The following is a 23,850-nucleotide window of genomic DNA, read 5'->3' as shown; positions in this document are numbered from 1 at the left end:
TCTTTCTTTCTTTCTTTCTTTCTTTCTTTCTTTCTTTCTTTCTTTCTTTCTTTCTTTCTTTCTTTCTTTCTCTTTCTATCTATCTATCTATCTATCTATCTATCTATCTATCTATCTATTAATTCCTCGCCCCCCGTCACAGACCCGGATTCAAGGTGTCTGGGGTATTTTTGTGCCGTGGGGCTGGGTCCCACTCTCTGTGCAGGGAAAGGCCTCATTTGGGAGACCAAAATCCGGGTGAGCAGAGCGGGAAAAGAAGGGGGAAGAGGCAGCTCTGGAAAGCGCTTGTGTATCTTTTCTTTTGAGAGGTCTGTAGTTTCCGATGAGTGACTGAGTGCTCTGCCTCCTGCAGAACAATGTTTAACCACTCACAGCAAAGCGATTGGACAACTGTTGCAAATTCTCAGGCATCGGAGTTCATAGAAATCAATAATTGAACGCAGCAGCACAGCTGCAGGGCTGGGTCCATCTGGTACCTGCCCAGAGGTCCCAGCCAAGCACAGAAATCCCTGGGTTTTACCTCTTTACAGACCGTTCACACCGTGATTCAGTCCGATAGCACCAGTTGAGTGTGGGGTCTTCTTGCTTCTCGCTGGATCTATTCCACTCATCTCATCCTTGTTCTGTAGTTGTTAGCACACCAGCTCTGCCCTGCTGGAATATTCCTGTGCCCCTGCCAGAAGGCTCTGTGGTCCGTTTCATTGTTCTAGCATCATGGCACCATTTTCAGTTACACCTTCCTCAAATCTCTTTTTACCTCTATCATTTACAACCCTTGTGCCAGCACATACTGTGTAGTAAATGTGCTTTCCTTGGTGTCTCATTATCTTCTGATCAAAACTGCACTGTCAGCATCTATTCTTTATTGTTCTTACTGATAACTGTTTTTCGTTCCTCCAATAGAATTAAAATATACATCTTGGCCAATGACCCCATGGTCTTGAACTTTGGAGCAATAATGCTTGTAAAAACAACACACATCTCCTTCAATTTCAGAAAAACGTAGCTATGGAAATAACGTGTAGTCGTATTGACTGCCTTCCCCGCCCCCTCCATCTTTCCCTGAATTGGAGGTGACCTTTGAAAAGGAGCATCTCCTTCCATTTGTCTTGCTTCAGTGATCTACAACAAACCTTTGAACAGTGCGAACCTTGTGTATTTCTGGACACATGTTTCTGTCAAAGGCCATTCCCAGCCAGGCACAAGGCTATCGCCACCAGCCGTGATCCTCTGGACAAAATATGAAATGCATTGGCATAGATGTTTCCTTCTCCATTCTCTTCACCTTCGCTGCTCTTTGTCACACAGGTGAGTGACTTTCAAAAATTTTGCTGCTACAAACTTTTTTGCCTTTGGAACTTCAGAATACACACCTTGCTGAGAAATTACTGATACCATTTGTAGAAGCTAAAGCAAAGGGACACAAGCTGGCTTTTACTGCCACGGTGTCATTTTCAGCCTCTTCCTCTGTAATTTCCAGTAGGACAATGGATCTTTTCCGTAAGTAAACAGACAGTCTGGAGAATGCAGTAAATATTTTTAAAGACACAGAACAGCTTTCTAGCTCCCTATATCGAACAAGCATTTCTGCCTCCATCCCAGGCAGGTTTTCTGCATGGCTTGTATATCTGACTTGCTACTGCTCCTGTTTTTTCCTGCCACACGCTCCCATGCTATCCCAGGATAAAGGAGGAAGGTCAACAGAAATACAGAGGGAGATTTTACTACCTTTTCCTTTTCTTGATCTCTCCATCCTACCAAAGAAACCAAACAGTCCTCCCAGTCCCCCTGCCCCGTACACAAAAAATCAGTGACATTTTCTCTTAATTTCGGCAGACGCTCGTGTACCTGGAACTGCAAACAATCACTCTTCAGCCCCATGAGGGGTGACCATAATTTGTTTTAACTTCTCCTCATCTTGCTCATACATTGTTAATGACCTCTGAGGGGCAGGTGAATCCAGCAGCTCTTGGGACGCCGTGGATTTCTCCTTCCCAGCCCCTTAGAGTCAGATCTGCTGTGCTCTTAGATTCAGGAAATTCCACATGTCCCAGTCCCGCAGATGTGGATACTGCTCTTCTTGTTTGTATTACAGGTCCAGCCAGTACGCAAAGAGGCAGATACACACACTGCACCCGCCGCGTTGACACAGCCAGCTGCACGGGCTAACACAGCAGTGCTTCTGTTGGCATCCAAATTAAACCAGACAGCGCTCCCGTAAACCTGCACATCACTTGCTTCTATTCCTCCTCTCCATGTAACCACAGTGGAGGGTCGCTAGCACACCCTTTCTCTCCAGATTCACAGACCCACCACATTCAGAGGAACCTTGCATGCTTGCATAGCCTTCGAATTTGCCTATTAGCTAAGCCCAGATCCCAAGTCCCTTATGTGGTTAACAAGCTCAGACCTCGGGTCTTTCCGCATGCAGGTCTCCTTCTGCTGACTGCCGAGTTCATCCAGAGCTCACTTACCATTACAACATATGTGTGAGCCAAATATCAACAGGATTTAATAGAATGGCCAAGGTGATCAGGTGTGGGGCTCAGCCAGAGAAACACACCAGTGTTCCTGTGTGACTGGATGCTTCTATGTTCCCTTCTCTCCATTTTCCCATGCTTGTTCTTCACCGCCCACCTTGACCCCTGCCTTTCTTTTTGCATGTGTCCTCTCAAATAAATGACCTTCTCCTAATTACTTTTTCATCATTTTGCTGAATCTGTGTCCAAATTTAGAATTTCTAGTGCTTACCTAGGTCATCTCAGCATTGCACAGTACTATTGATGTAGTCACCCAAGCAGTGCTGCCCTTGCAAGGTTCCGCTCCCCAAAAGGTCCTCGGTGCTCCCAGTTGTATGTGCTGCTTGTGCATCTCGCTTAACCCCCCCGTAACTGTTTGTGAAATCCAGCTGTTCCTCAGAGTGTTACTGTAACATCTGTCAGCTTCTCGCTGTTCTGTTTGTGTTGAGCAATTTTTCAGGTTGTGTCCAGTAACTCATGGTCTGTTCAACCAGACTTCTGCCAGACCTAAGCTAAAGGGCGAGGCATAGGTCTGTGTACCAGTTATCTTAACAACTACCTCGTTAAGGTTAGACTCGAAGAAAATGCACAAAAGAAAGTAATTTCAGCAGCTTTTCATAATCTTATATTGAGGCACACTTTATCAGTAATGTTAGCCTTCCATTCTCCTTGGTTCCTGTGTAGGGTTGACAGTGATGGGACTCCATTCTGGTTTGCCTAAGACCTACTCTCAGAAACAAATACAATTAGTGACATTCACCAAGGGGCTGCTCTGGAGATTTATCTATTAGATGTAAAAGTCCCCATGGAGCTGGTGAAATTAGGCACTGTCTGGGGGCAAATAAGTGTGTTTTTCTACTCAGAGCAATCTCAATACGCAGATGATTGCAACCTTCACCTAAGTACCTTCCTGAACTAACATAACCAGCTTACTTCATTTGTTTGCAGCAGCCCTTTAGCTGATGTGCTCCTGTTTCAGAGAACATCTGGAAAAGTTCAGTAACATACCTGATTTTGGTTTTTTCTTCCTTTAACAAGGAGCTCAGGACTCTTGCGCACACCAGTGTGGGGAGCTGCTCGGTACCTGTTCCTGCCGGGCGACGTGCCAGTCCTTGGGGGTTTGCTGTCCGGATTATAAAGAATTTTGTCTTCAAATTTCTCCATACTCAGGATCTCTGATGGGAGGCAAAGACTTCTTGATTGAAAATACAGCTTTTAATGCCTCCTCTGTGCTAACGTGCAGGTAGGCCGTGGTTTTATGTTCCTCTGCCAAAAGGAGGTGAACCTTCCTAATCTCACTTTCTGACAACAGGTAATTACCACAAAACAAGACTTGTGTGTATAGGAGTGAAAACTTACTTTGTGAAGTTGTCAAAATCCTAAAACACAGAGAGGTTCTGCCAACCCTTACCCTCAAGGGTACATGTTGTCTGTACTTCTACAGGGAATCATTTAATTTGGGTCATAGAATCATTGTTCAATACAATCATTACTATGCTAGTACTTCCCTTAACGTATCAAAACAGTGACTTTTCTAAAAGAGCTTACTTTTGGGGTTCTTTGTTATCAATATTTTTTTAGCATCTCCATTTTGTCAAAAAGTATTCATTTCTGAATCTGAATGAGAAAGCAATGAGAATGAAATGTAAGTAGGATACCTATTCTCTTTCCTGTCAGACAAACCTCCGGATCCTAAGTGTGTCAGCCTGTGTCACACTTGGATACATGTGTTACACGTAGGGTACACTGAATTTTACTGAGCCCGATGTCCTGACATTCTTCCCACAGAGGTTCTGAGTGAGATTTTGGAGTCCTTCCTATCTGGAGAGCAGCACCCGAAAGGTTTTTAGTTCTTCATCGGGAAAACCTTTGACCTGGGCATTCATTCTGTAGAACACAATTGTGTGCTTTGCATTACCCGCACAGTTGAATTATCACAGCAAATACAAACCCCAGTGCAGACAAAGGCACCGCTTCCTGCCCCCACTCCTACCGTACTCGGAGTAGCTGTGCGGTCACCAAACACCAATCCTGGAGAGTCACGGGTGGGATTGTATTTCTGCACACTGGGCAAAAGCAGATGGTTAAATAGCAAGCAGTGAGTTCTGAGTTAATATTTGCAACAGAAATTCTAGAACAGCATGAAATTACTTTTGTTGTATTCGCAGGACTTACCAGCAAAAAGCCCTCACAAACCCAGAAATTCGCAGTGCCATTGTATCATGGTCAATGTTAGCTGCCCTGTGATTCTATCAATCCTAAAACATCACCTTTGTCTTCCTGCTGTGCCTTTGTTATTTGTTGCTAATTTATCATGCCCCGCTCCCCCAGTAATTAAACTGTAAATCTAAGGCTTGCAGATTGCTGTATATTCGTGCAGTGCATAGCAGAATCCACACTGGTGTAGTAAGCACAAAGTACTTTCCAGTTCGTATTCACTGCTACAAGCAAACAGCCATGGGACTTGGAATGATCTGCACATGACATAAGGTGGCTTAATGAAACACAACTGAGACATTCAGAGTTTTCCTTCTCTCAGCGGTGACACTGAAGAGTGTTTTCAACATCAACAGGTTCAAGCAGCAAATCCAAACCATTGGCTATGTTGCTACGGATGGACAAGGCCACTGCATCTCTCCATTGCTGTATGAGACTGGTTTCATCCCTTTTGAAGTTTCTATAGATGGTGGTCTGACGTTTCCATACTCTGGAACTTGGTTATCAGGTTACTTACTCAAATCTACAATATTATTTCTGTATTCTTGCTCCATGGATGCAAGATTATCTAAGCCTTTCCATTTTTATCACTTTTCTTCTTCATTAACATGCTGTTTGACCTCAGAAAAGTCATTCTTTCTGCCCTCACGTTAATTCATATTTTGAGAGATGAACCTTCACAGCAATTGAGTTCTGCTGCTGTACAGCACCAGCATTAACTCCTAAAAAGTCCAGCTTAAAGATGAAGTTGACCAAAATAGTTCATTTTTTGTAGCTACTTCTATTGGAAAATAACTGCATTGTGGTGTTGTAATCTAAGGACTATGGACATTAGTAAGGGTTGGATTCTCACAACTTCAGCTTACTCTTTTTATATCATACATCCTTTTAGAAACAAACACAGGGGAAATACTGCTAAATCTTAATACAGTGGCACCTTTTCAGAGCCATGCAAAGCAGAAATGTCATTAATCCTTTTTTTCCTGTTCCATAATGCAGTACATCACAGCAAAGTTTCAGATGGAGAAAAATGCGTGTTGGTAAATGAGACAAAATGGCAATACTATGGCACCGCCAACACGGATGGAAACTTAACTCTTACCTGGACACCCCAGGCACTTTCAGCAACCCACATCAACATAGAAGTTTGGGGATACCAGGAAACAGGTAAAGTGACACATTCTGTATCTGTGCACAAGCAGCCACCGCATGTGTAACTTAGTGCAGAGCTCTGCAAGTATAAATAGCTCATTACAATAGTGTCAGCTTTTCCTCTTCATTTACCTATGGCTGGAGACATCTAATTTCAGTCTTGCTGTAACTGTTCTTTTCCAGCATCTGAAACCGTTTTCTTCCTCTGTGTGACAGGTGACAGTTACTCAGAAAACTGGTTGGCTGAATGGAAATATCTTTATACTTTGGCAAGAGAAATCCCCAACACTGGGACATTTTCTTTTATTCCGGTACCTGCTACAGGAAACTACAGTACATGGGACGTTGGGATTTTGAGAATTATACCCAGCAGCTATTCTGACGGGCAGAGGCAAGTACACAATGTTCATTTATCGCAGATACCATGTTATTGCTTCCTGTGTTAAAGCTGCTGTCTACTTTGACATTTGAAACTGGGACTCAGGCTCCATTTAATATGAAAAAATGGGGAGATAATTGGAAAGGCAAAAGTGAGGAAAAACTCATGAGTCGAGATAAAGACAGTTTACAAAGTAAAGAGGACATGGGCCCGGCCAAACCCAGCGCCCTCGGCAAACCAGAATCTGCTGATTTATTTTGTTGTCACATCTGTGGAGGAGGCCCTAATTGTCCAATTCCTGCCACTGCACCCACAGACCTTCCTCTTCCTTTGTTCTTTTTTCTATTTTGCATGCAGGCCTTTGCATTCCTACAAATTTTATGCCCACTTCCTTTTATTTCATTGTATATTTCCCTGTGATTTTTGGTGATTTACCTCTGTAAGTGCTCCATACATATTCTGAGCTTGGACAGATGTTTCTTCATAATTCTTCAACGCCCGCACTTTCTGATGTAGATGGTGTAGCCCCCGTGAACATCTGAATGCCACCTCTTCAGTGTTAGAACATGTTACTAATACATCAGAAACGTTTTTAGCATTTAGGAGTTGCTACCTACAGAAGTGTAACCTTTTCTCTTTCTGGAGGGTTTCTTTATTACACTTCACATATGATATCTTTTCTTGGGTGCAGAGCAGAGTAGCCTTGGGACACTGCAAGGATTCTGAATAGTTTCTCCCTTTCTATTGCCATCAGGCCTGATCCTGCTGGTGCACAGGGTTAGGTTTTGTTAGAGTATCCAGACATTCTTCATTCTGGCCTAAACAGAACTATGATATGAAAAGGCATGAGTAGAAAACTTGTCTCTGAAAAGAGCCATGCAAGCCAGAATCACAAATACTAAAATGTACTCTGATTATTGCATACTTGCTGCGTGCTGGCATGTCACCTTCTAAATTAGGAGAATTTTAAATTGCTGTAACTTTTTGCAGGAAAAAGAAAGCAGTGGCCTTTGTAATGAAATAACCCGCAATTTGAAAGATTCTTCATAGTTATTGTTAGCGATTAAGACACAGTGTTACTGTCAAAACAGTGCTTGTTCAGGTATCAGATCTATGTTTTGGCTCTCTATTTTTTTTCCAGCAACATCCCATCGATCTGGAGTTCAGTGCATGCGTTGGCCTGGCACCTTGGAGAAGACTTCCGAAATGACCCAAATGCATGGGCAACCGCGAAATGTATAGAATGGGACAGAAACGAGGAGAAGCTTCCAAACTTCCTGGAAGAAATTATAGATTGCCCTTGCACCTTGGCACAGGCAAGAGCTGACACTGGCAGGTTCCATGTAAGTTATTAAATGACCCCCTCTAGCTTATCATGGTTCCAAGTAGAAGGGAATGCCATACTCCCCACACAGCCCTGTTGCCTCTCTAAAAATCATTACAAGGGAATTCAATTGTATTTAAATTTGCACAAGTAGCATGTCAAAAGGCAGAGGCAGCTTATCCAAGTAGTATGAATTTAAGAAGTGCTTGTAGGACAGCAGATGGAAATCACCTTCAAACAGGGAATTAAGACACTAGTTCCAGTGGCAGACAGAAAACACTGAGGGAGGAGCTGGGAACAGGGATGAATTCTTTGAGATATGTTAGTTCCTGTAATTTTGTTACTATTCTTTCCTGGTTATGAACCTCCAAACATGATGTGTATTTTAAATGATGCAGTTAAAGCGCGTGAAGAAAAAACATTAGATCTACTACACTGCCTCTGTCTAAGAACACAGGAAAATGTTAAGTTTAGTGTGGCCTGATCTGTGTTTGTTGTGCACTTAGGGTTGAATTCTCAATCTAGCTGCATCTGTTCTTCAAGGCCTGTTGTAACAGATTGCAAAATGCCCAGGTTGGACTAACACATTGCTCCAATCATTTCAGTATTAAATTCACTGTTTCCCGTCATTCTGTCCTACTCAACGCACAGCTGCAACCAGTTCATTTAGACTTTACACACATGTCAGAGTCAAAGGGTGGGGAGAGGACATAAAAAGAGGAAGGAGAATGGGGAAAGCACCCCATTAAGCTTGAGCATTGATCTTTTTCAGACAGATTATGGCTGTGACATTGAACAGGGGAGTGTGTGTACTTACCACCCTGGTGCTGTGCATTGTGTAAGAGGCATTCAAGCCAGGTAAAGAAAACTTTTTAAAACCACTTTTTTTAATGACTCGTTGCACCTCAGAGATAGAAACGTCTCGAAGGTCTCTGGGCTCTCAGCTGTCAGGTTCATAGCAACCATTGTTTCTCTCTTGTTCACGTATTGGCCCTCATTGCTGAGGTGAAGTTAAGGCCTTATATTTAATAAACAATTAATTGCACTGTGCTAAGCCTTAGGATACCTAAACCAGTGCTAATGTCTAAAAGATATTTGGTTAGGCCTAATTAAGCCTTTCCTATATTGGTCTGTTTAAACTGAACAGGTTATTCTTTTCACTCTTTCTATCAGAAACATTTTTAAAGAGTGCTGTGTTCATGTAGCTGTAAGGCCTACAGAATGTCCTTACTGCCTTGGTTAAATACCTCTCCCTCCCTATCCCTAATTGGTCTAATTTATAAGAACAGAGTGCAGTGAGGGGGGTGGGGTCTAACTGGGAGGTAGAATCTCTGGACATCATATAAAGCTTGGCAAGCAAAACTTTTAGCTATATCCATAAAAAGGCAATAAATAAACTATAAATATTAATTGTCTTCAAAAGCTGAATGATTACTTTCTTCTTACTGCCTTTCTCAACCAGTCCCCAGTACGCAGCAGGACAGCAGTGTTGCTATGACTCCACGGGGATCCAAATCCTCACGCATGACTCCACAGGAGGCAGCACACCCGACCGAGGCCATGACTGGGGTTCACCACCTTTCCTCAAGCCTCCCCGGATTCCTGGCTATTCCCATTGGCTTTATGATGTTATCAGCTTCTATTACTGCTGCCTGTGGTCTGATAATTGTCACTTCTATATGAAAAGGCGGCCCTCCAGTGACTGCAAGACCTATCGCCCACCTCAAGCTGGTAAGGGCTTCAGAATTCCATTCCGTAGGGTAGCTTTTTGATACAGAATATTTGTATATGCATGTATGTCAGCTGACAATGGTGAGAGTACAATGTCCCATGGAAAATTTCCATTGAAGGTTTCTATTGATCTATCAGTGGTGAAACCTGAATGTGGTTTTTAATTGTGATCTGATCCAGTGATGGTAACCAGGGTGAGACACAGTCCAGCGACTGTCAGGCGAGTCCGTAGTGACAAGGCATGTCCATGGACAAGCCAGGAAGTCAGTCATGGCTCTGTGTGCAGATCAGCAGGGTTCATGGCTGTGTTGGAGGTGCAGACAGGTACACCTGTGACATAGCTCAGGCAGGAACTGAAGGCCTGAGTCTCAGCTTAGGCAGAGGCTACAGTGTGCCCCTCTTAAGCAAAGACGTGTTAATGAAGGATGTGAAGCACGTGGTCTTGCAAAAAGATTCCCAAATGTACTTATGCCATTAGATTGACCTCTCAAACATGACGAAAATTCGTTATGCAGCTCTCACTAAGCACTGCAGATGCTCATCTTTCTCCTAGAAAGTAAATGCCAAACTGCCTGTGCTACCACACAGCCAGGAGAGTGTTTATTAACCTTGAGCAAGCCTAAGCATCACAGAAATGTAACCCTCAAAATGCCACAGAGCCCTCTGCAAAGATCTTAATGCCAGAAGTTTCTCGGAGCATGCCAAAGATGGGTGCGATACAAAACAAACTGAAACAAAAGAAGTCACCTGCCTTGGTACTTACAGAACTCTCCTTGAACATGGGACACTGTGCTTAAACACCTCATCTGCCCAATGTGGAGAAATTATCTGAACCTATCACTCAGGGCAGGCCTTCTTTACCGTGATTTTCTGTTGTGAGTGTTGGTTTGCTACATGTGCTTTGGTCTGAAAATCCGAAGTGAATGCACTAACTGCTGAGGAGAAAAAAATCGGCCTTCTTTGCCTTGGTCTAACAAACCTGATGTATGGAGAGGACTCTTTTTCTAGAGAAAGACTGAAAGAGATAATGATCTCAAAATACCTGACAATTAAGCAGTTAAGCATGTACTTGCCACATAGATATCCTTAGTCGTTAAGAGTCATACCTCAGATAAGATGACACAACTTATTTTGGTGGAAGTGAGCGGGGCCTTCTGACACTTCTGTCACTTCCAGCTACATTGGGAAGCTCCCTCATGAGGTACTCGTGGAATGTGTTTGTGTCCAAATCTCCCCATACAGTGCGAATCAGTATTCTAGTCTGATAGTGGGGATTCTGGTAGGGCGTTTACCAGATAAGCATTGCTGCCCATCACAGCCTTTTAAAGTGGAGCCCTAAATGTTGGCCGATGAAGACGAGGGTAACTGGAATGACACGTCTCACTGTTCCTACAGTGGTGTTCAAGGTGATCATGGCTGTTCCTCATGTCCCGTTTACCATGGGTTGGCCTTGCATTTTTTCCTTTGTTTAAATGTCATTCTTTGGATCACCACAATGAGACTTTTTTTCTCATGAACCTAAGAAGAGGAGTAATGGGTTGTGGGTTTTGCTTGTTCTTATTTCTATTTTTGCTTTTAAAAACAGCATCTGCTTTTGGGGATCCTCACTTCTTCACATTTGATGGTCTGAACTTCACCTTCAAAGGCCAAGGAGAATACACGTTGGTGGAGTCTGATCTCACATCCCTAAGAGTGCAAGGGAGGACACAGCAGGTGCACTTTCCGAATGGTAAGTTGGTAAGAGAGGAAGCAGTGATGACAAATAATAGCTTCTGAAGTTGGTTGATTTGCCCTTCGCAGCATAACACCTATCTTCTCTAGTCTTCTTTTTCGGCCACTTATGAAAGATCAACATTTTGAAGCTAATCAGAAGGCAGACTGAATGTTCAGGAAAAAACAAAAACAAAACAAACTTCCTAATCAAAGATTATTTGATAGCTTTATTTGGTATGAGTAATGGAAGTGTAAGGTTTTCTATTGTGTTTAAGAGCTCGAGAAAACAATTCTCATTTCCTTCCATGCCCTTTCCCATCTATAAGGAAACATAAGGTCAGTTCTAGGAATCAGTCAACAGCTGTAGCTCCCAGCTGATGCATTTTTACTGTGTTTGTGGTAAAAGGGACATGAGTCACTGAGCAGTTAATTCTGAAGATCAGTTTCTTAATTTTTCATTCACTCTGTTCCCTTTTTCTGTTGTGCCCTCCCTGAAATTATCCTCAATTTTCCCAGGCCTTACTCACAGGACAGAATATGCAAGATCAACCAGTCTTCTTCAATGGCTCAGCCACTGCCATTGGGATGAAGAATTTAGAATTTAAAGACTTTTTTAGCATTAAACATTCTGCTTTCAATATACTGTACTGGTAGGAGACTTACACTGTGAGTTTTTATGTGACTTACATGCTTAACAATTCCCTCAAATTTAAAGAATTATGTTTGTTTATTTTTAGGAAATATCTGTGGGCTTTTTTGCCTATATCATTATAAACTTCCATATTTACTTTAAATCATGTTGGGCATTTTGGGGGGTTGTTTTTTTATTTGAAGGAACTGGGGCTCAGGTGACAGGCTTGTCTGCAGTGGCCATGCAGGAGAACGACTCCGATGTGATTGAAGTGCGCTACTCGGAGGATTCGAATCTGGAAGTCCTGTTGAACCAGAAGGTCATCAGCTTCTCTGAGCAAAGTTGGCTGGACCTGAAAGGTTAGTTAAACATTAGCCTTATAAGCTCTTGTATTCTGATGGAGTCCGTGTATAGTTAGAAACATCTCTAGATGCATACATTTCAGCTCTCTTTTCAGTGTCCTTTTGTGAAACAGGCTGCAGGTCACTCCAAAAATTATGTAAGGAGTGAAACAAAGGACAGGTAATGTCCTAGTTCATTAGAATTTATCTTATTATTGCATTACTTTCTTCAGTTCAGCTGCTGCCAGTTTGAGGCAAAATCAGTGGTAGTGCATGCTTGGCAAGGCCTTGGTGAAAGAAATAAAATTGAGAGCATGAGCATTGATGAGCATGACCTATCAGGAGCTCTATTGATTGATCAGATGTTATTCCTCTATTGTTCTGCTGAAAGGATTGAATAGTTGACTTTTTTCCTCCAGGGTGTGATCATTGGTCTGTGTAATAATTTGGCAAACACTCTAAGCATTACTAGAATTTTAACAGTAAGCCTCCTATTCAGCAGAAGAAGTTTTCTGTGGCTAGCTTTAGTATTTCTCTAATGGCTGGAAAATATAATGAAGAGCAGAGGGAAGGCTACATTGACAAGGAGCTGCAGAAGCAGAGAGATGCAGGAAGGGAAAAAAAAAAGACAATCAAGAAGCAGAGGACACCTGTTACCACTGAGAGCAGTGCTTCCAGGTCACAGTCACTATCTGATTCAGTCATCTAATATCTTTAAGCTCCTGCTCTGGGACACTGGCAGAAGGCAGAGGAGCTTGTATCAACTCTATACTACTCTGTAGGAGCCATCTAACCACGGTTGTAGGTATGAAGGTGTGGCCTTCCTTTAAATGCTTCTTAGAATGTAGCCCAGAGTGGAAGGGAGGAAAAGCTTTATGAAAAATTGTTAAAACTGATGACACAACAGTCTGCTTTCTATGAATGTTTAGCTATTTTGTCCTCTTCTTCTCGTTGTTACAGGTCTCTTTCTCCATTCTACAGTTGATCAGAACATCACAGCGATGTTCTCTTCTGGGTCTGGTGTGGAAATAAGGGGAAGTGGAGGATTTCTGGCCCTCACAGTTCTGCTCCCAGAGAAGTTTATGAATCACACACAGGGTCTCTTTGGGGTAATGAATGGCAATACGGAGGATGAGTATACTTTCAGGAATAAAACCACGATGTCAGTTCACGCAAGTCCCCAGCAGTTGTTTGAGTTTGGAGCTAACTGTAAGTCATTTTTCTGATCTATTATTACATTTTCTTTACTTATTCAAGACAGCTTGTGATTTACAGACCAGCAAATGAAGTCTGTGCTAAGCAACCTATACTGGGGGAAGAGAAGGGAGTAAGAGAAGTATAAGTATGCCCTCCACCACCCAAGTGGGTAATGTACCTAGGCGAATGATTGAAGACAGAATCACAATAGAGCATCCTGCACTTTGGTCTGTCAAGAGTCAGAGCTCATATTTCACAGCTTCCACTTCCAGAATTCTGTCTGCTCTGGTCAGCTAAGCACAGTATCACCAGACTAAAGTGTTACAGAAGTATAGCAATATCTAGGGTCAGCTATCTTTTTCCTGAATATTAGCAATGTTTCTATCAAGTACCATGCTGACAATTAAAAAAAATCATTTATTAAATCACAATTTAATAATAGCCCCTTTTAAAACAAGGGTTTGTGGGGGTGTGCGTAAAAGAATGGCTGCTTTCATTTAATGAGAGTGATTAGGCTGCTATACCTAGCCTGCAGCATTAGACTGGTCAGCATTCTTCCTGACATCAGGTTAGGAGATAGGCCAGAACATGATGCAAAATACCCTCTGGCTACCAGTTGATCTCTGTGTGCAGCACAGCATAGCTGTACTCTACAATTCAGATCATACTGAAAAATCTCACTGCTCCTACTTGAGGAAGCTTCTGATTTAGCGGAGTGAAAACAAAAAGCAGGACCATGGCAGATATGATAAATTTGGGGACACGCAGGATCAGGATTTGTGTTGCTTGTAATGTTTGGTGTAGTTAGCTCTGTCTGAGGTACTTCTTTATGACCATTTTGCCAGCAGGCATCTAAAACAATCTTTATGTAAAATAATAGGTACACAATTATTTGGATCTAATTTTAAGTAATTGATCAAACACGAGGTGAAGCAGACACTAACTTTAGTGCTAAGTTAAAATGCTCCATATGAAAAGAAAAATAATCTTGAGAGGAAGGAAGCTGTAGGGCTCCACAGATCTCTTCCAGCTGTAGCTACGTTTATGTAAATAAGCACTTGGATTAGTAGCAGAAGGTGGTATAAGTCTGTAGGCAATGTTCCATATGAATCTCTCTTTCTTTCTCTGTTTCCCAAGGGGCTGTTGAAAATGGAACTTCCCTCTTTACTTATGACACAGAGTTCTTACTCAACAACTTCTTTTATGAGGAAAAGCACAATGCTTCCTTTCTGCCCGTGTTCTTTCCTTATGAAGACCCTGCTGATCCCTTGGTGAAAGAGATGCACTCGCTCTGTGACTCTGACCCATTCTGCAGATTCGATGTCCTGACAACAAGAAGCCTTCAAGTGGGAAGTTCCACAAAACTATCTCATCAAAATCACAAGCTGCTGGTAGAAAATCTACAGCCAGGTGATGCAACATTCCACAAAGTGTCCATCGCTACAGTTCTTTCTGCAGGGTATCTATTTAGTTAACACTGTTCTAGGGGGCTTTGCTCAGCTGTAGGTTCACGGACCTGTAGACATGATTGTTGGGAGGAATTGTCCTTGTACCAAGAAGAGCCTGCACTGGTAGGATACTTAGAGAAATCTTTCAGTTGGCCTACAAATCTTTGTCTTTCCATAAGTTGCCACGAAAATGCCATTTGAATCATTGTGATGGAGACTTGCTAGTCCAAATCCAAAACACTTTAACTAGATGTGTCTCTTTTACTAGTGATCTCCTGTGGCTGGCTGGATCACCCAGTCAATGGAAGAAAGAATGGAACTGCCTACCTGCTGGGCTCAACCATCAGTTTCATCTGCGATGAGGGCTACGAACTCACTGGGTCAAAGGAAAGAATTTGCCAAGTGACAGGGGCCTGGTCTGGAGACACACCCAGTTGCATCCTGGGAACAGGTCTGTTTCCTTTTAAATGTTACAAATTGACATTAAAAATCATTATATGAACAAGGCAATCTCGGTATACAATGACGGCCCTTGACAAAAGCAACTTCTCTTACTTGGGAAGACATTGGCCATGAGATCGCTGGGTTTCTAGGAAGACTAATATTCAAATCTAAATAACAGGTGATTTATGGTATTTGGTTTTGTTTTTATTTATTTCATATATATACTCTTTCTAAGAGTTTGAGCTACATGCTTCCCTTTCTCTAGGTTTGGCTGAAAAGAATTGGTAGGCATGCTTCTTGAGTGGACAATGTAAAATAAATTTCAAACTCAGTCTTATAAAAACTGGAAAGCATAATACTTAGCTAAGAATTATTCCATAACAAAATTTAAAAGGCTACAAAAGAATCCTTATTTACAACATTATTTTAATGTATTTTTCTTATATAAATGTAATGTTCTTTCAGCAGCTTTATAAATATATATTCTGTGCATACATGTAGAGAACTGGAGGTTCTTGAAAACCTTTAGTATCCAAATAATTCAAGCTACTTTTCAAGTATAAATAATGGCACAACCCCCAGCCATTTACTGCCATCCTTCGTTCTGTCATCACTAATACATAACTGTCATTGCAAGTAACTGGGGCAAACGTATACCCAGTCTGAGCCATCTGAGGGGTGGGTTATGAATTCACATTATAAAATCAGTGCCTTAAGAGAAACTTTGCAGAAAAAAATACCTGAGGCCCCTGCAGACACCCGGTTGAACACGAAAGAGCAGCATGTCCTTGCAGCAAACAGGGTTCCTGGTGTCCCAGCCTGCATGAGGCAAAGTATTGCCAGCAGGCTGAGGGACGTGATCCTTCCCCCTGCTCAGCACTGGTGAGGCCACAACTGCGATACTGTGTCCAGGGCTGCGTTCCTCAGCACAAGAGAGACACGGACATGCTGGAGAGAGTCCAACAAAGGGCCATGAAGCTGATTAGGGGCCTGGTGCATCTCTGCTATGAGGAAAGGCTGAGAGAGCTGGGAGCTGCCCATCCCGGAGAAGAGAAGGCTGAGGGGTGGCAGGACCTTGTGGACAAATACCTGAAGGGAGGGTGCAAAGAGGACAGAGCTCCGCTCTTTTCAGTGATGCCCAGGGACAGGACCAGAAGTGATGGGCACAAACTGAAACACAGGAGATCTCCTGTGATAGGATGAGAGGAAATGGCCGCAGGTTGCGCCAGGGGAGGTTTAGGTTGGATATTAGGACAAATTTATTCATGGAAACAGTTGTCAGGCATTGGAACAGGCTGCCCAGAGAAGTGGTTGAGTCACCATCCCAGGAGGGGTTGGAAAGAAGCGTAGATGAGATTCTTAGGGACAGGGATTAGTGCCAGTGTTAGGTCCATGGTTGGACTAGATGATCTTGAGGATCAGTTCCAACCAAAATGATTCTATGATTCTGTGACTCTTCTGAACATCAGGAAACACTTTTTCACTGTGAGTGTGGTTGAGTGCTGGCATAGGTTGTCCAGAGAGGCTGTAGGGTTTCCCTCCCTGGAGATATTCAAAAGCTGTCAAGATGGTGTCCTGGGCAACTGACTCTGGGTGGCCCTGCTTGAACAGGGGACTCGGGCAAGATGACCTCCAGACATCCGTTTGATAAGAGGAACAGAATAGGAACCTTTCCACCTCAACCATTCTGTGATTCTGTGATTTTGGACCAGACACAGCCCATGCTTGTTAAAGGCTTTCATGCTCTTGTTCTAAAGGATTATGTTATCTCCTAATATATTATTCTACACTAATAAAATTATTGTGCGTGATGTAATAGTATTCAATATAAATAACATAAATTTATTACCCCTCTTGTGTCACTACTCTTAGATTATCAGTTAGCCTGGGACTGTTTGATTTGTAGCAGTTAGGCTCTCTCTATGATTTACAAGAAATTGCCCAATATTTTCTAAGTTTCAGCTTCATTTGTACACCGCCTCCTACACTCCAAATGTCCTCAAGATGGCAATGTTTCAAAGCACCAGGGTGATGCAAGGGCACATGGTGTGTTGAAGCACTTTTAATGCTGAGTTAATTGTTCCCGAAAGTGCCCTTCAAATCATTCATATCAACAGATTCTCCATTATGAGCATCTTCCAAAGAAATGTGGAAAGTGCACAACACATCAGCAATGAATTTTTGGCCAACTGACAGGTTTTATCGGCCTTTGCAGGCCCGCACCAATTGCTTGTTCATTTCCAATGCAATTCTGCGTGTTTAGTGGTATTTATGAGATGAACTGCAGTGAGTTTGGGCAGCAGACTGTGGACTTTAAGATAAAGAGTAGTTATTGAACATTTGCACATACAAAACAAGGAGTATTGCTGAATCTTAAATAGATGAGTGAATGTTCATGGAAGTTTTCTTGGACCAGCCATTGTTAATAATCAATATACATCTGATTGTGTTCACAGGGGCCAATCTCAGTAGTGATGCTATTTTGGAAAGACTGAAACTAGAGGTATTTCAAAACATTTCTGTTTAATATGATAGACCGGAGCATATGGAGTACTTTAGTTAACTGTTGAAAATATGAGAGATTCAGAAGTTTAGCAGATAATTTAGCATACTTCATAGTTCACAGTAATAATAGATCATCTCTCAAAGTCTGGGAAGAATGAGATCTTTGCAAAGTAAGGCCAGATCTCAAAAAGTCAGTGGCAAAACATTTTGCCAAGCTGAAAGCTAAGAACATTTTTCCATTGCTGCCATCAACCGCATACATACTGGATAGGAGCCAGCCAGTCTCAATAAGCAAACTGGATGCTGACATTTACACTAGAGAAAGGGGGGCAAAAAGCCAGCCCCGAGAGAGCCGAGGGAAGGAGCTGGAAGATAGGCAGAGATTAACTGTATTCGGAATGCCAGAGTTATGCCGCAGCTTCACGCACAAGCAAACAAAACCCGCAATGCTTTCCAGCACATGCTTTCCTGAAAGATGACAAACAGCAACAGGGTGTGAAAGAATTGTATTGATCTGATTGTAACAAAGACCTTCCTTACTGTTTGATATTTGGGGTTGTAGTTCATTTGTAATGTGAGCCAAAAATGATGATTTTTGTCAACCTCAGGAAATGGGAGTGTGGCAGTGCTGCCCGTAGCAGCAGGATACTGACGATACTGACAACTGATTGAGACTATAAAATACAAATTGCCTACTAGTTCTTCATTCTTTTTGTTTTTTTTACTGCTGTGCCCTAATAATGGCATTCATATCTAGCCTTGTTCCTCCTTCTGCATCATCAGATATGCTGCGGCGTATCAGTCTCTGTCTGAGACACAGCTGAAATCCAGTGCCAGTTCTCCTTGTGTTGATTCTAAATTCAGCATAAGTACAGAAAAAGACTTCGTGTTGTCAACATTTGTTGTTACTGAGATTGGTTTTCTTCACTGTTTTCCTCTTTGCACAGCAGAATGCTGCTGTTGCACCAACACCCATTTGATCGAGCCCTGTGACAGGGGGGCCTCCGCGGTGCCAGGAAAATGCTGACAAAATTAATGGACAGCACTTCCAAATTTCTGGGCGCCTGAATGGGTGACCACTGACCTAGCCACTGTGATTTGTGGTCGCATTTTTACTTCCAGCATGAACTGTTAAAAAACACTTTTTCAAATAATTTATTTCATGCTGGTCAAGGACACAGGGCTCAGCCCTCTGGTGCTGTCAGCTTCCACGAGCTCTCCGTCACAGCGCTGTGCCCATTACGCTGCTGCAGCTTTGTGGCACATCAAATTCAAGCCCTGTATTGCAGATAATCAAGGATTTTTAGTTGCTATATGCTTCTGTTTTACAAAAGCTAGAACAACTAAAATAAAGGCTTAAGGGCTATGAAAACTGCATAGGAAGAGAGACAAAAACAAGAAAATTGAAGACCAGTTATTTTACAAAATCCATTTCTGTATTTGAAGTTTCAAAGGCAAATTATGCTGTTGGGCCTACATATTCTTGCTTTTGAGTTTTCCTTCCTTGAACTAAAGTTAAGTACCATCTGGTTTTGTCTGTCCTTTTTGTTTGATTGTTTTTGTTTTTAACCCCTCCTGTTCCCACTTTCAGGTTTCATTTTCCAGGCTCAGGCTCTGTGTAAATACAATTCCTTTTGGGAAGTTGTCCAAAATCTCCTTAGTCTTCTGCACTTTTTTTTGGATGAGGATGCAAACAAACACTAGGTCTTCTTATTATGGAATTGTTGTCTGTCTATCGTTCCCAGGAGACTGGCTGCAAAACATATTAAAATCAAGAAATATAACCTGAGATTATAAATCACATACAAAGATGTCACAGTAAAGGCAAATCATCCCTGGACCAAACCACTGAGGCCAGGGTACCTGCCCATAAGTTTGCGTAAGCCAAACAGAAGCAGCAGAAGTCACTGGATGAAGGACCAATGTCTGTGAAGCAGTTTGTGAATCCCACTTCTTTCCTTAAGCTTCAGTATAAACCAGATTGGAAACCAGATTATCTATCGTAGGATCATGGACGTGCCAGTTACATTGCTCTGCCATCACTGTGTGCTGGGCTGTAGTTTGGGCAGGTCTTCCTGCAGGTGTGACAAAGTGATGGAAAAAAGGGCTGGCAGAAATTCAGCCCAAATGCTCTACAGCTCAGATGCACCACTGCTCACCTGTCTCTAGATAAGCTGTGTGCTCCATGACACATGCATGTAGTGCTATCACTAGGTGCAGCAAAAGGATATAGCATTGAATCTACGCTGACCGTAGGACACCACAGTGTCTCAGAGCCAAGGAACTGCACTCGTCTGACTCTCTTGACAGTGAACCTGGGACAAAGTTGATCACACTGGGACTTGCAGTTTTTCAGCAGTGGTACTCCACCGGGTGTCTTCCTTAAAGGATGCAAAATTCAAGCAGCATTGTTTCTCCTGGACAGTTCACTCCACATGCTGCATCTCCGAAAATTTTACTAATCCTCTTGTGTCATGAAAAATTCATTGGCATGATATCTTTAACTTCCATTGCTCAGCACAGCCATACAGCATCCTGCTAGAACTGTCCTACATCAGCAGGAAAGTGACAGAACTGGTAACCTGCAACTCTTTAGTAGGATAAGAAAACACGAGGAGATTTGTGAATCAAAATTTGTTTCATGTCTGGTTTCTTTCTGTCTTTCATGTGTCCTTATTATGCTGTCACTGAACTAAATTGACAGTTTCAGTGTGTCTGTACTGTCTGATTCAGTTCACCATACCCACATCAGAACAGTGACTTTTGGGGTCTTCTACCTGGAGCATTAAGCAGCAGAGGCAGTTGTGAAATTTTCATGCCAAAATAGGGGCAATTTTTAAAGCAATCAAACTGCATGGAAAAAGGATTGAAAGCATGTCAGTTGTTGGGATTGGCAGTTCTACATAAATATTGTAGATTTATGATGTTGACTACATCTTAACCACTAGCCATGCTCTCTTTGTGTTACAACAGCTTTTGCCGCCACCTGCCCCATCACATGTAGGAACTATGTGACCTCCTACTCTTTACCAGTTTGTTCCGCAAACACAAATAACAGTAAAAATTATCACATGTGACTATATTCAAACAGATATGAAGAAATGTATCAATGTCTTCCTGTTTTGTTGTGGCTGGTCTCTGTTTTTCAGATATCAAACAAGTAATTATTCTTGGCTGTATATTTGGAATAGTCGGTCTTGCAGTCCTGGCACGTCTAACTTTCTTATGCAGGAAGGAGAGGTAAGACTCAACTGAACTGAAAACATGAATGAACTTGCTAAAGAAATAGCAAGTTTTTTTACCTTTTAAACATTTTTTTCCTCAATGACAAAGAAATCAAACATGGTATTTTCCTGCTGCTTTTATGTAAAACATCAAATCTGTGTCCTGCTGGGAGACTGTGAAGCAAAGTTGGAATTGTATTATTCAGGACAGGCAAACATGTGACTGATTGAGAAGGAACAGACTCTTTGGTCAAGATAATTTATTTATTGAGCGGTAAGGCTACCTGATTAAAAGTTTTCTGTTTCAGAAAAGATGTGCTCATGATACCAATAGGTAAATTTGATGTATCGTCTAAGCAGTGCATTGCATGATACGGTAACTTTCCACATGTCTTTGAACTTATTCTCCCTTTTAGATATGCATGAATTTGCCTAGGGAATGCTTATATGTCTCTTGTGTCAAAGAGGTGAATAGAATTTGAAGATATATCAGTTTGCTGATAGTTGTGAGGGTTGTTAGGTAGTTGCAAATGTATCAATATTTGGTGATATGTTTCTCGTAGCAAAAAAAAAAAAGCCAATGTAAGGTCCAGAATTTACCAGTGAATCCCACATTTCCTGCTTACTTAGGCTTTTTTCCTCTGTCTTTTTGTACTCGAAACCCAACCTGCTTTCCAGACCCTTCATTATCAGTGATTTCAAACAAGTGACATTTGCCCAGTTTCTTCTTTTGCTCCTATAACTTAGACCATTGTAGTAGAAAACAGAAATTGATTGTTGCACAGGGATAACAGCAAACTTTTAGTATTCTCTAATTTCATCACAGGTTGCTCAAATAGAAGGGTTGCTACATATTTAGTGCTAGAGTTGGGTTAGGTTATGGTTGGACTCGATGATCCCGGGAGGCTGTTCCAACCAAAATGATTCCATCATTCTATATCCTTCAGTCACTACTTTTGGTAATTTAAATATTTTGAATCTTCAGTGGTGTATGACAGGGAAAGGATATTGTTCCTTGGGGAAGGTATGTGTTAGAATTACACAGAATTAGTACTTTAAAAATTGGTGCAACATTACTATTCCACCTAACGCAATATTCTTCTCACCTTGATCTAAGCAATGACATTATGGTAATGACTTTTAACAGTCATTTCTAGCCTTTTTTAAACAAAACTTCTCCTTTGTTTTTGCTTCCAAAGACACAGAAGCAACCAGAAACTTGTTTTAGAAGTTCCAGTTGTATCTGCACAAGAAACAATGAAATTCCAGAAGAGTTTTTAACGAAATACAGAAGCAGCATAGCATAGGATTAAATCATCCACAGCAACAAAGACAGACTTTCCACAAACAATGGTTGTATATAGTATGCTGTCATTTGATTTCTGCTTTCAATATAATGAGTATTGAATTGTATGGGAAATGCTAACCAACTCGTTGGGATTATATCGTGGCAGGCTCAGCCTGCTGTCTCTCGTGAGCAAAGGAAAATGCTTCTGGAAGGATCAGTCTCAAAGTTACAGGCATTATTTTCTTCTAACAGTCACATTTCTTCTGGCACAAGCAGAGTTCTGACAAAATCAAAAGAGTTAATGATTTCTGTGCACTTTTCTTCTTTCACTTGAAAGCTGGTAAAATAAAAAGATTCAAAATCTACCATGCCTGTCATTATTGAAGAAACATTTGCCTTCTCTGAGGCCATGTAAGGCTGATCTAGATAGATGGGAAAGTGGCTGCGCGGTCAGATGGACTACTGGACAGTCGGGTTGAATTTGCGTATTGTTGGGGTTTTTTTAGTAGCGAAGGAGAGATAATGAAGATATTTAAACATTGCATTCTTACATTTTGGCAAGTCTCTGAGTACCCACTCAAAGTGGCATTTTGGTTTAATTTCTGCCTTAATTTTGAAAGGGTACAATTGCAGGGGGGAAGTGGAAGTACTCAGAAAATTAAGCCTTTCATTAACTTATAATGATTTTTCAAAAATCCACCTTTATTCAACTGTCCAATTAGAATCCATCTTCAAACCAAAAAAATCTGTTACCTGCACTGGAAATGTTTTGCAGAATGTGCAATATTTTCCTTGAATAACTGTAACGTACTTACTGTTTCTATGTTAATATCTATCTGTATCACAGTGTGCTTCACTATCTTCATTAAAAAGTGATTTCTGAACTACTACCTTGTACAGAATCCTTTTGCCTACATCCCAAAACTTGCTTTTGCCTACGTCCCAAAAGACTTGTGAAGTCAGGTCTGTATTGTGCAACTCTTTTTGACAGTGAAAGAACTGCTAACTTTCGCAGGTCGCTTGGTCTGGTTTTCCGAGGTCTTTAATTCACAAACCAGCAGAAAATCATGGTGCTTTCAAAAAGCAAGGACAAAGTAAGTAACAAATTTACAGGAAAACTAAACTAGTGAAACAGTACAGATTTTACATTATAATGGGAACGAGACAAATGAAAAGAAATGCCTCAGACCATGTATTATGAAGTGTAAAATTATCCATTACTTATGAGCTGCTGTTGCTGTTGCCATTGTTGTTTGTAAACGGAGACCCCAGACCATAAGCAGAAGAGTACAATATGAGGAGTGATCTTGAATACAGTAGGTTGAAACAAGCAATTCTGTACAACAGAAAGAAAAAAGTCTTGTAAAAAAGAACTTTGAAAGAAGATTTGGGAATGATCATTGGCAACAAACTGGCTGTCCATTGCCAATGTGCTACAGTTTAATTAAAAAAATGATGTAGACAGGTGTATCAACTGTGAGTGCACCTGATCAGTGGAGAAAGTGGGCAGCGGAATGAACAAAGGCGATTCTGCCTGGGAGCGCTGGAAGACTGACCTGGCCTTTTAAAGATACGTAAGGCTGATTTTGTGAACTTCACTATCAATGCAGTGTTAAAAATGTGTAAGCCTCCTCTGTTCCAGCGTCCTTCAGGAACTGAACGCCAGATAAAATGGAATCAAAATTGGGTGAATGGGTAACACAGAGAGATCCCGGTCCTTGGAGAGGACAATGTGGC

General features: G+C 41.7%; 1 protein-coding gene across 3 annotated transcripts; it reads left to right on the top strand.

Annotated features, from left to right (window-relative positions):
- The first annotated feature begins 927 nt into the window (after positions 1–927).
- On the top strand, positions 928–23,003 carry SUSD2 (sushi domain containing 2). Of its 3 annotated transcripts, none has more exons than XM_071815962.1 (15): positions 928–1,308; positions 3,558–3,762; positions 5,093–5,244; positions 5,736–5,903; positions 6,105–6,279; positions 7,409–7,610; positions 8,364–8,449; positions 9,054–9,322; positions 10,908–11,051; positions 11,870–12,025; positions 12,968–13,216; positions 14,342–14,614; positions 14,921–15,103; positions 17,553–17,599; positions 19,193–20,841. In XM_071815962.1, exons 1-15 carry the CDS (start codon positions 1,242–1,244, stop codon positions 19,388–19,390), a joined length of 2,574 nt encoding a protein of 857 aa, XP_071672063.1. In that variant the 5' UTR covers positions 928–1,241; the 3' UTR covers positions 19,391–20,841. The 3 variants fall into 3 exon arrangements, with proteins under 3 accessions (XP_071672063.1, XP_071672064.1, XP_065707743.1); XM_071815963.1 differs by having other exon boundaries at positions 1,100–1,308; positions 19,347–20,841; XM_065851671.2 differs by lacking the exon at positions 17,553–17,599 and adding an exon at positions 22,025–23,003 and having other exon boundaries at positions 1,102–1,308; positions 20,751–20,841.
- The last annotated feature ends 847 nt before the right edge of the window (positions 23,004–23,850 follow it).

This window comes from Patagioenas fasciata, chromosome 17 (genome assembly GCF_037038585.1).
Source record: "Patagioenas fasciata isolate bPatFas1 chromosome 17, bPatFas1.hap1, whole genome shotgun sequence".
Classification (NCBI taxonomy): Eukaryota; Metazoa; Chordata; class Aves; order Columbiformes; family Columbidae; genus Patagioenas; species Patagioenas fasciata.
This window is presented reverse-complemented; position numbering and strand designations above follow the sequence as displayed.